The 13,018-nt window shown below is 41.6% G+C and overlaps 1 protein-coding gene across 2 annotated transcripts in view; it reads left to right on the top strand.

The window, feature by feature from the left end:
- The window catches only part of SCD (stearoyl-CoA desaturase), a 54,754-nt gene extending 42,046 nt beyond the window's left edge, over positions 1-12,708 (top strand). For both annotated transcript variants that reach the window (XM_086922252.1, XM_086922253.1), the window contains one exon: positions 9,767-12,708. In XM_086922252.1, coding sequence (XP_086778378.1) covers positions 9,767-9,966 — 200 coding nt within the window. In that variant the 3' untranslated portion in view covers positions 9,967-12,708. The remainder of the gene's footprint in view (positions 1-9,766) is intronic.
- Positions 12,709-13,018: the final 310 nt, after the last annotated feature.

Here is a 13,018-nt window from a genome sequence, read left to right as displayed (position 1 = left end):
AAACGTCTATTTTCAGGTTAGGGAATCCAAAAATAATGCTTTCTTCTGCCCCCATTGTAGGTTTACACTCTTAATTGATAACCTCCCTGCTACCTCCCCTGCTGTCAACCTGCAGATAAGCTCACAAATGCACATACCGTATAGAACCATGAATCAAAACACCCAGCATAATCCTCTCTCTTCCAAATGCACAGTAGCTATTAGTGTTCAACATATTAAAGATGGTCTAATTAACGCTATACTACTTAATGCCAGATCTGCTATTAAACACTAATACCAATTGGAGTAACTACTTCTAACCTCAAACCCTGATATTGTATTTCTCACTGAAAACTGGGCCACTGCGTCATCAGAACCAGATTGGGTGACAGCTCTACCGATGGGCTACTCGCTTGCCAGACAGCCCAGATTGGGCCAAATGGGCCGGGGAATTGCTATTTTCTCCAGTATTGGGGTGTCTTTCATAGATTCACATGCTTGAATATTCCCCGTCGTCGGAGTGGGAGTCCCACGGTAAATAAAATAGCAATAAATACTAAATACATATATATATATATATAGATAGATAGATAGATAGATAGATAGATAGATAGATAGATAGATAGATAGATAGATAGATAGATAGATAGATAGATAGATAGATAGATAGATAGATAGATATATATATATATATTTGGTCCAAAAGAGTCCAGGGTCCTCAGAGGTAAACCCTCATCCTCCAGGGGCTCAGCTCCTATGTTAATTTGGGGCAAGGTGAATATTCCCCGTCGTCGGAGTGGGGGTCCCACAGTAAATAAAATAGCAATAAATACTAATATATATATATATATATATATATATATATATATATATATATATATATATATATATATATGCATATATATCCATATATAATTAGAAGAAAAAAACAGAAATATGTAAAGAAGAGGCATAGGTTGCCTGCTCAACACCTCAGATTTTCATAGCACAGAGTGACCCAAAGAGTCTATGAGGAGAAGAGAGCCTCTGAGGGGAGGAGGGAGGGTCGCATGTGAATCTATGAAAGACACCAATACTGGAGAACCACCTGTTTACAGGTAAGTAACAATTGTTCTTCTCCAGTATTGGGGTGTCTGTCATAGATTCACATGCTTGAATATAGAATAGTTAGCAGTCCGTACTATAACACAAAGTTTCCATAATACAATGCATAAGCAAAGACTGAAAACAAGTTTAGGTGGAGGATGAGGGTTTACCTCTGAGGACCGTGGACTCTTTTGGACCAGTCACTGAAGATGAAGCTCTTAAAGTCTTATTGTCCATTAAGAGTGGCTCTCCCCGGGACGTTGTCCCCATGAGGATTCTCAAACTGGTTGCCCCTTCCATTGTGGAGCCTATTACTGAGGTAATTAATGCCTCATTAGGTGCTGGTGTAGTCCCACCCAACTGGAAGGGTGCAATAGTAAAAGCCCTCCTAAAAAAACCTGGCGAACTACAGGCCCATCTCGCTACTCCCGGTACTAAGTAAAATCACGGAAAAATTGGTTAATCTCCAGCTATCCAATTTCCTTAAGTCCAACGGTGTGCTGAGAAGCTCCCAAACGGGCTTTCGGCCGGGCCAAGGCACTGACACCGCCTTGCTGGCAGTCGCGGAGGAGGTACGCTGCATCTTAGATTCAGGAGGATCAGTGGCAGTGATCCTCCTGGACCTTAGTGCAGCGTTCGACACTGTCAACCATCGAGTGTTACTTCAGCGACTGTCAGATGCCGGAGTGAGGGGGACAGCGTTGAAATGGCTTAGGTCATTCCTCAGAGAATGAACCTTCCAGGTCTGGGAAGGGGGCGCACGATCGGCATCCACCCACCTCCATTGTGGTGTGCCTCAGGGCTCCTCTCTGAGTCCCACATTATTTAATGTGTACATGGCCCCCCTGAAGGATGTGGTGGCTCCATTTAACATCAAGATCGTGAGCTATGCCGACGACACCCAGCTGGTGTTCGCCCTCTCCCAGGCCACGGATAATTCCCAGGTGCTACATTCCTGCCTATCCAAAGTACACTCTTGGATGGGGGATTCAGCACTAAAGCTGAATGGCTCAAAAACTGAGATAATGCTGATGGGAATGAAAAGTCCCTCACTCCCCTGCTCGGCTTGGCCTAGCTGCCTGGGACCCCCTCCCAAAACCAAGGCCGAGATCAAGAGCCTGGGTATTTGGTTGGAGCAAGACCTCTCCTTCAGGACCCAGGCGTCCAAACTAGCTGGTGTCTGTTTTGGCCTTCTCCGATCGGTGCGCAAAGTGCTGCCTCTGATTCCATTTCTATCTCGGAAGCTTTTGATCCAGGGCCTGATTATATCTAGATTAGATTTCAGTAATGCAATCTACCTGGGTGCCCCTGAGATCACTCTGAACAAACTTCAACCAGTTCAGAATGCGGCGGCACCAATGCTTCACAACATCCCCATGTCACGATCGGCCAAACCTGCATTGAGGGCGCTGCACTGGTTGCCAGTGCGAGAAAGGGTTAAATTTAAATCTCTCTGCCTTGCACACAAAATCTTGCAAGGCAAAGGCCCTCCTGCCCTCCAAAAGCTGGTGACCCCGTATAAAGCAAGTAGAACTCTACGCTCTGACCAACAACATTTACTCGTGGTCCCCAGGGTCAAAAAGGCCCGATCAGGAGGGAGGAGATTCTCCGTAAAGGTTTCAACCCTTTGGAACTCACTCCCCCTAGGTTTACGCTCGGAGCTATGTCTTCTGCGTTTTCGTAAACAACTGAAAACTTTTCTCTTCTGCTAAATTCCTGTGCCTCTTTTCTTTTACTGTTACTCTGTTTGGTGAAGCGATGGGATGCTCCAGGGTAACCATGCGCTATACAAAACTGTTTAATAATAATAATAATATTCAAGCATGTGAATCTATGAAAGACACCAATACTGGAGAACCACCTGTTTACAGGTAAGTAACAATTGTTCATCTACAGGTCGGAGTTTAAAATTCCTTCCACATCTGTTATGCTACCAGGTGCAGAAGCCATGATGTTTAACATCAAAATCAGGAATACAATAACCTTTCAAGGTTTACTCCTCTATAGACCGGCTGGGACCAAATCCTTATTCTCTCCTGCACTACAGACCATGTTAGAGTCATGCTCAGACTTCCCCACAATCACCATATTAGGGGTCTTAAATTCTGATCTTGAACGTTGTGAGAATGCTTTCACCAATGTACTAATTGACCCCTAGAATCGCATGACTTAACACAGATAGTCTGACTACCTACCACTGTCTGAACTGGGGTGGCAGAGTGGGCTAAAGAACGGTGTAGGATTAAACCCAGATCTGTTGACTGTGTGTGAGTGTTTGATTGGTTCAGATGCTCCGTCCATCATCACCCCCTTTTGTACCTACCAGTAAGGCGCTCAATACTCTGGATGGGATCTTCACAAACAACTCCCTTTTGCGCATTGAAAGAATTCTGCCACTCACATGGTCAGACCATATGGCAATATATTTTAACCTACCCGAGGGTCCTAATATAGACCCACTACTGCCACTTCTGCCCCCTACTAAAACCTGGCCCTGGCGGAACATCGAACCAGAGATGTTAACAGACCTGCTATCTAACAATATGCCAACCCTAGGTGCAGACTCTAATCTGGCAGCTGAAAATTACACGAATTGGATCAGGTCAGCCACCAATTAGCTCCAGGAAGAACTGTTAAACAGCATAGGAAATAACCTACTGCCCCTTGGTACAATCCCGAGCTGAAAACAATCAAATCCACAGGCAGACACCTTGAACGCATATGGAGAGTAGACTACAGCATGACGGCTAGAAAAAATGACAACCAGACATTACATGCCTACAAAGCTGCCTTTATCAGCTCTAAAAAGAACTTTTATACTAGTCAGATCGAGGGGGCCAAACATTGAATAATGTTATCAACACCGGTATTTGCCCATCCTCCTGGAAGAAAGCTTATATCTGACTCATCCTGAAGAAATCCTCCCTTGACCCTCTTGAGGTCACAAATTACCGTCCAATCACCTGCCTGCCCCTGGCAGCGAAAGTCCTTGAAAAGGCCATTAATACAGAGCTCACGGACTATCTAAACGCTAACAATATGCTAGACTCTACACAACATGGCTTCCGTTCAGGCCATTCAACGGAAACAGCACTTAAATTTTGGCCGTGGAAGAAATTAGATGGCAAGTTGACAAAGGTGGAAGGGCCATCCTGATCCGACTTGACCTATCAGCCGCGTTTGAAACCGTTAGTCATGCTGTACTTACGTGACGGCTGAAGGCAGTAGGAATTGGGGGCTCTGCCCTTTCCCTTCTCACCTCCTTCCTCTCTGCTAGAGAACAGAGGGTGTGTTGGAACTCCATAGAATCTGGCACATTCTACCTTTCAGGGGGAGTGCCGCAAGGATCGGCACTTTGTCCAAAGCTTTTTAATATTTATGTAACCCCGCTGGCCAACTAATTAAAAAACACAGCTTCTCGTTGATGTCATATGCCGTTTGACACTCAATTTATTATCTCCATTGCATCAAAGTCAGAAATGGTGACGGGTGAGTTCACTGCTGTCTTGGCCACATTATGGAGTGGATGCATAATAATCTAAAATTGAACACGTCCAAGACTGAGGTCATGGAATTTGGCTATGGTTCTCCCATCTGGTCCCAAGCCTGGTGGCCAGCGGCGGCTGGGTCTTGCCCTGTCCCGGCCTCCAAAGTGGGGAACCTTGGGTTCTTATGTGACGCCCAGCTCAATCTTTCTGGGCAGATCAACCAATTGACATCAGCCTACTACTTTCTCCTAAAACACTTCCGAAAATGCTGCCTTTTTTACCCGAGGATTAAAGAAAAACGGTTATGGTGGCTCTTATTTTGACTCATCTTGACTGTTATAACGCCCTTTACCTAGGCGTTGATGAACGCCAGCTGCTGAAACTCCAGTCCCTACAAAATGCAGCGGCACACACCCTGTTAAAAACTCCAAAAATTCAATCCTATATCAGGTGCAATCAGTGATCTGCATTGGCTACCTGGCAAGCAGAGAATTCAGTTTAAGGCACTGCGCCTGGTCCATAAATCATTTATGGAGGGGGGACCCACAACTACCATAAACTATTCAAAAGGCATTCCCGTAGCAGGATGCTAAGATCGGTCAACAAACTCCTGGTACACATCCCTAGAGTTAGCAGAGCCAGATGGGGAGGCTGCTGCCTATCTTTCATGGCCTCCAAGCTTTGGAATGAACTCCCACTCAATATCAGGATGTTACCGTCAAAATCGCAGTTTATGAGCCAGGTTAAAACCTGGGTCAACCCCCTCCCCCTACAGTGATCAAGCCCTTCCTGTCTTCATTGCCATCCTGCTTTCCTCAGGTCCAAGACGCCTCGGCATTCGTGCGCTATATAAGACTTTACTTACCTGCTTACTTACTGAGAGATATGATCATATTTGGGAAGATAAATCAACTGGGCAGCTTGGTTCTGAATCAGCTGGAGCCTACACATGAGAAATTTGGGGAGACTTAAATAGAGATAGTTGGCATAGTCAATTCTAGACATGACTAAAGCTATTATGACTTGGATCAAGGCATCGCTAGTAAGGATTTTTTTAAATCTTCTTAATACGTTGAAGTTGAAAGAAGCTGGAAGATGTCACTGCTCCAACCTGCTGCATGTATGATACCTCCTCATCAGTGATGATACCGAGGCTTTATACCGACTTTTTGGGCAGAGGAGAAGGACCCCTCTCACTGAGCCAGAAGAACGGATTCCATCGATCAATATTATTTTTAGTGATAACTATCTTTGTGTTATCAGAGTTTAGCTTTAGGTGGTTACTGTTCTACCAATCTCGGATGAACAGTATAATGTCTTAAGACTGCCATCTGGATGTAGAGCTATCCGTGATAGCAAATAACAATTGCAGGTCACCGGCATAGTTAAAGATGTTTACTTTCTTGTTTTTAATAGAGATGACCCAGGGGCTAATGTAGGTATTAAAAAGGTGGGGAAAAAGAGAGGAGCCCTGCGGCACCCCACATTTCAGTTGCACCTCTGCCGAATTAAAAGGGGTAATCTAACAGATTGAGATCTGTCTCTCAGAAATTAAATGATCCAGTTGAAAGCTGAATTCCGTAGGCCTGCGGCCCTGACCCAGGCAGCCTAGAGAAAATGGTTGACCGTGTCAAACGCTACAGACAGGTCAAGTAGTACCAAAGCTTGAGTTTTGGCTCTGCGTACTTCCTTTCGTATATCATCTACTACTGACATGATTACTGCTTCTGTGGAGTGTGATTAGATTGTATCCAACTGAAATGACCCCATTAGATTGATAGTTACACGCACACACAGGCACACCACTCTTTAGTGCAGCTTAGCAACACTTTTGTGCTCTTTAGGAACACCAGCCGACTAAAATGGTGTGGAACACCAGTCGAATAAAATGATCTGTTCCCTGAGAACACCAAACCACCATACTGCAGAAAATTGTAGAAAGTCCAGCTTTCTACACTACGCCGTGGTTGCAGTAAAACTCTAAAATTCATCCTCCAAACATTAACTAGCTATACAACGATAAATGCGCCCCTCATATTGCGTTCTGACAAATGGATACAATCTCACTACATGACATCATAGAGACACTAGCCTGCAAAACAGTGCTGCAAAAAGTACACTAATCACCCACCAAATTCCACAACACTGATCATCGTAGGGAAACATTCATGACACTGCGCAGGATTTGAAAGGCCCTAAGTGTGACACTAAGACTTCAACTTTAATGCTTTATTGGGACTCTAGACCATCACACTGCACTGCATTCTGTAGATTCTACATTTCACTGATCTTCGGGATTCTCGCACACTACTTTGTGTTGCATCCTAGAGGAACTAACTCAAAATGCTGCACCGCATGGATGCCAGTACATAAACTACCCTGCATAATTGGAATACTATACCTCAACACTTCACCGTGTGTACACCTCGTCTCAATTCTTCACTGCATGCCAGGGAGATTCATTTACCAGAGTGTCCTGAATTGTAGTGCCATCTAACCTACCTTACTGCATTGAATTCTAGACCCAGGGATACATGCCCACCCCACCATACTGCTTTTGAGGAACACAAACCCGCCACACCACGCTACATGCAGGGATACTATCCCATATCCTAGAAATAAAGACAGTGAATCATCATACTGTACTGCATACAAGAAATAGAAAGCCACTAGATTGTACTGTATTGTAGGGGTCCTTCTCCACCGTCCTTCACTGCATCCTATGGACACCAACCCAACCACACTCTGTAGATTCTACATTTCACTGATCTTAGGGATTCTAGCACACTACTTTGTATTGCATTCTAGAGGAACTAACTCAAAATGCTGCACCGCATGGATGCCAGTACATAAACTACCCTGCATAATTGGAATAATATACCTCAATACTACACCCTGTGTACGCCACGTCTCAATTCTTCACTGCATGCCAGGGAGATTCATTTACCAGAGTGTCCTGAATTGCAGTGGGATCTAACCTACCATACTGCATTGCATTCTAGACCCAGGGATACATGCCCACCACACCATACTGCTTTTGAGGGACACAAATCCACCACACCACACTACATGCAGGGATACTAACCCATATCCTAGAAATAAAGACAGTGAATCATCATACTGTACAGCATAAAAGAAATAGAAGGCCTCTAGATTGTACTGTATTGTAGGGGTCTTTCTCCACCGTACTTCACTGCATCCTATGGACACCAACCCAACTATGATGTCTCAAAGGGCTGTAATTTATCACAATTCACTTAAACCACGGTACATAACCCCGACAAAACGTTTCATTCTAGGGGCATAAATTTACCACTGCACTATGCAACAAAGAGACACTAACCCTCAGTTCTGTACTGAATTCTTGGGAAGCAAACCGCCAGTGACAATTTGGGTCAATGTTGTCAGGATCAAGCCATCAAAAAAGCAGATACAAGATTACTTCAGAATTATCGAATTTAAATGTTGCCCTCTAATCCAAGAGGTAGTCATGCAAACATAATCAGACAGCAGAGCAGAAAAGTGACATTCTCTCCAAAGCAGTTAATAATGGTGCATCACAAAACAGTCAGAAGATCGTTGATTATTGTAACCAACATCAGTTTATGACTGTACGAAGTCATATATTTATATACCCACTTATTTTTGTGGGGTCTGTTTGATGGGGCCCAGGGTTTACCCCGCTGAATTTTCTCCTTCATGAAACGCAGTGCTGACAATTTGGATACTGTGCTGCATTGCATTGATGCTTAGTAAATCTGGACTTAGGTTTCAAGACAAGGTCAGCTGAGTGTCAAAAAGTAGGGACTATTCCCAGCATTCTTAATCAGTTTATTTACGAGCTGTCTGGGGAAAATAAGTTAATGGAAAGCAAGTATATTAATAATAAACACGTCACTATGGGGTGTTTTATTAAATGATAATATAAGGGCTTCAGAGAACACACTTGAATCTGGAATGCCTCAACAGTGACCCAACTGATCGTAAGGGGTTGTGTAAAACACAGAAGTGTCACTATGCCTCTCTGGAACAAAAGCTGACAATGTCGGCACTTAAAAAAATCCTGAACAAAGTAACCAGTTGTTCCCTAACTCTGCCTCCCTCCCACTCAACTGAAAGTTTGCGACGTCAGCACTCATGCCTTTTGACTCTTGACTCTGATGTGCCAGCATTTGCAGACAATAGCTTCCCCATTTGCCAGCCATTCAGTATCAACCATAGATTAATTTAGAATTTCAGATCAACTACAGGCCGGCAGAGCAGACCATGCTGCGCTCTCAGTTTCAGTCAGCACCGAATATGATGCACCTGTATTCAAGCCACCACCATTATTGCCACATGTGAAACATCAATCCCACTTCGATGATCTAGGAAGGAATTAAGGGACATTCAAGGTAGTCTACATTACAGAATACTGTTTGCATGGTCGCTAGGATATATTAAACTGTGACAGAATTCTTCACTTACTGAAATCACCAGAGGATTTACAGCAAAAATATTTGTGTAGCAGTTCTAGATGTTGGAAAACAATCCCAAGAGGGAAGGCACCATTGTCATCTTTGGTTCTGAAAACACTGCAAAAAGGGTGATTAATAAAAAGAATATCTTTCAATCCTAAAAAGATCGTTTTGGCAAGGATGACAAAACTATTCAAACATATTGCTTGTATAGAAGATAGGTGCAAACCGGTAATAAATCTGAGGCAAGAGAGACTTCTTAGAGCAGATTTCGTTACCCAGACTAATTTCTCAGACATATTTTGGAAAGAGAATAAGGTTTGTGAATTATATGTGAGCACATAAAATGGCAAAACCACAGAAAAATATATTTTAAATATACATATGAATAATCAGATCTAAAGTTAGTAAATATAAAAGGAATACAATTGTTTTCGTTCACAAATACCACTGACAAGATCCAAGCAAAGCTGATGGCAAAAATTACTGAACTCTTTACAGACCAGTGAATATCCTGCTGTATGCAGATTACAAAGGAATTAATGAAAGTGCTAATTTAGCAAGAAATGGATGGGGGTGGTAGGGGAAAGTTCACAGAAAATGTATCTTATAAGAAAATTGGTGGGTCTTCCATTTGATATAATTCTTAACGACAGGGACAGCTACCATTGGTGACATAATTTGATGCAAATAAAACATCCTCTCTATTATTTTAAATTAACTGTTATTCAAACAATTTCTCCATTCTATTTTTAGGTGAAGGATTTCACAATTACCACCACACGTTTCCTTTTGATTATGCAACTAGTGAATTTGGCAGGAGCTTCAACCTCACCACAAGCTTCATTGATCTAATGTGTTACTTTGGCCTTGCCACGGACTGCAAAAAGGTGTCCAAGGAAGTCATTCATGCACGCATGCAACGTACTGGTGATGGAAGTCACAGAACTGGCTGAATTAGAGCGGACTGTTTTCGATGTTGAATTTTGAACTACTGAACAATAAGAAAAAGCTACCACGATGCTAAAGATGATGACTTTAACCTGTTCCAGCACAGTATTTCGTTAATTTTGTATTTAATATAATTCTAACTCCATAATTGGGACATTAAGAAAGCTGATCTGTTCACTCATCCCTTCTCCTATTCTATATTCATGGTGATTCCTCTGCATTCAGCTCAATCTTTGTTTCTTCTCTTTCTTTTCTACTCTTATTTTCTTGCACACTCATCATATTACTTTGCTCTTCATTTCCTTCCATTACCTTTTCATTACAATTCTTTGGCTTTGGCTTTCTGAAAACTGTTTCTCTCAACCCTTTTCTCTATATCTCGTTGTGTTAAACAGCTATTAGCAGATCTTTGACCAGAGTGGAGAGATAAATTTGGTTGAGCAAGTGATAGTTAGCCTTTTCTCAGCATCTTTTACTGACTGAACTCAGGTCCTTCTGCTCTGCTAAAAAGAGGATAAAGTTAATGATAATACAGACAACTTTGAAGTGCCATTTATAACGGAATTTGTTAAAGGGAGCATTGATACAGAAGGAAAAGAAACTCACTGGGCCCTTATTGAGTTTTCTTCTAACCAAAAAAAGTTGCACATGTTTCGCCCTCTGTACTTTGGGCCTAGAAGCAGCAAGTCTGGGCTTGAGAATGTTGCACGTGCTATTAGTGAAAGATAGGTAGTCCGGTTCAGGTATTTTGCTTAAGGAGTTTGTGACAGTGATTTCCCCATCACAAGAACCTGTTCATGGTTCTCATTATCCCACTGAGAGATTAGAAGGAAAAAACTCTCATAAATACAAAAGAGGCTGATAAATCGGTTATATAATGCCCGAAAGGCAGACACTGAAACAGAAATGTACATTTGCTTCACACAAACTCCAAACAGCCCCTGCGTTAACAAGAGTGCTCCATTTTTAGACATTTAAATCTTCATTGAATGGTATATTGTTGGATGCCTCAAAAGCAGGTACATTGTTTTTCATCTACTCTTGATATTTTTTTACTTTTGAATTGTCTCTGAAGTGGTTAGTGCACATAAAAACATTTTTACTTTTGACTACCCCTTTATGAAAGATGTGATGCTTCTGAGCATGCGAGTTATTAAGACAACAGGAGGGTGCCCATGATTGAATGCTCTAGTTTGAAAGGTATGTATAGATAATATTGAATTATCAATTGTCACAGGGGTGCAATGCCCAGTGAATGAGAGAAATCTAAGGTGGGATATAAACACCTATAATCTCTGACTACCTTTACAAAGACCTGTCATTGTCACTCTTATACATTTACTGTTATTCTGCTCCACAGTCCATTACCCGGCACTGCCTGATTCAGTAGATTGAGTACCCCCAGTGCAGTAGTTTTATGAACATGACACATGAAAATAGAGTTGATCTTTATTTATAGTGTCTACCATCATGCCTCAAGTCTAGTATACCACAATCTTTGTTTTTGGACAAAAGTGTCTCATCGTATGGATGGTTGCATGCCACAGTACATATATCCATTTCCATTTTCTTTTAGAAGCACTTCAAACAAGTTAACCCTACCAATTTAACCCGATCATAGAGCGGGTTAGTATTTTGATATTCTGAATGAACATACAAGGAACTTCTTACCTTTGTCCTTATCACCCTAAGAGTTTGATTTGTAAGAGACCTGCCCAAGCTTTAATGGAAAGAAAGGTCCTTCAACAAAACCTTTTAGCGCACAATTATAAGGCACATTCACTTATTTATTTTAGGTTAGGCTGAAATCTATTTTGTTCTCAGTATGAAATTAAACTTCTTCTGAAGCTCATAGTGAGCATTGCCCTTGTGGTTGTCTTTCACTGGAACTTTCGGCTTATGGAGCAGAGAACTTTCATCTGTTCCCAAAGATCTCTTTGGCCCCTACCTTAAATAAGACCCATTGCCTGAAGAGCTGCTTGTGTGCCTTTCAGTTACATTTATTTTCTTAAAACAAGTGTATCAAATCCCTAATTAGTCCACAACCTTACAAGCAATATAAAAAAATAATTTCAGTGGAGATGTATGTATTAGTATTCCCAATAGGCCTGGGTTTGCACTAAGTATGAGGACAATGTTCAGGATAGTAATAGCATGGAAACTAGTGACAGGCTCCAAATAAACCAAATAATATTTGGTTGTTGATCACTTGAATTGAAAAAGACTAAGTATTGCTCTTTATTTTTAGTGTAAAAATGTGATGTGTGCGAAATATGTAACAGGAAGGGACCAGGGGTTTGTTTTGTTTGATGCGGACAGTCTTGCACTCGCTCTTGCTTCTGTTTCTAAGAGTCAGTGTGATTCCTGACTCTTCTGAAAAATGTGAAACACGTTTTTTATTAAATCAAGATTTCTGGAAGGGCAACAGATACAGCAAAGGTTTTTACTGAACTGCAAAACTGGGACAACATGTCACATAAATGAAAAATGTTGGAAAATGTATCTAATTTTTGCAGTGATATTTTTCATTTTGCACTCTATCGTTTTATCCCATTGTAAATGTTTACATACCAAGGCCGTCTTGTTTCATCCTCTGGTCTCTAATCCACTGCATACTCCAAGTAGTATGGATCAATAGAAAAAAAGAATGATGTGTTCTCGTTTTTTAAAATGTAATTACACACTATGGTGTGTTACGTGAAAATAAACATAAGCACTTCCTGAGTGTTCTAAGCACTCAGCCTTGACCTCCTTAGGCTTCTTTATATTTCCTTGTTACTTATGTGTTTGCATTAATTATTATTTATATGTGGTCATATATCTTAAGTTCTGACTGGATAGGCTCCTGTCAACCTCATAATGCATGCTCCTTTATTTACTAAAAAATATTTTGAGAAAATAGCTCTCTTCAGCATCCAAGAATGAGTACCAACATGTTACCATGGAATGAAACAATTAACACATTTCTGAGGAAATCCTTCATAAACTGATCAGCCTGTAGTGGTGCTGTTTCCCCTAAAAATTCCATTCCAAGTGATTTTAAATGGAAAATGTAAA

The sequence above is a fragment of the Lissotriton vulgaris genome, chromosome 5 (assembly GCF_964263255.1).
Source record: "Lissotriton vulgaris chromosome 5, aLisVul1.2, whole genome shotgun sequence".
Classification (NCBI taxonomy): domain Eukaryota; kingdom Metazoa; phylum Chordata; class Amphibia; order Caudata; family Salamandridae; genus Lissotriton; species Lissotriton vulgaris.
The sequence above is the reverse complement of the archived record's forward strand: the minus strand, read 5'-3'. Positions and strand labels throughout refer to the sequence as shown.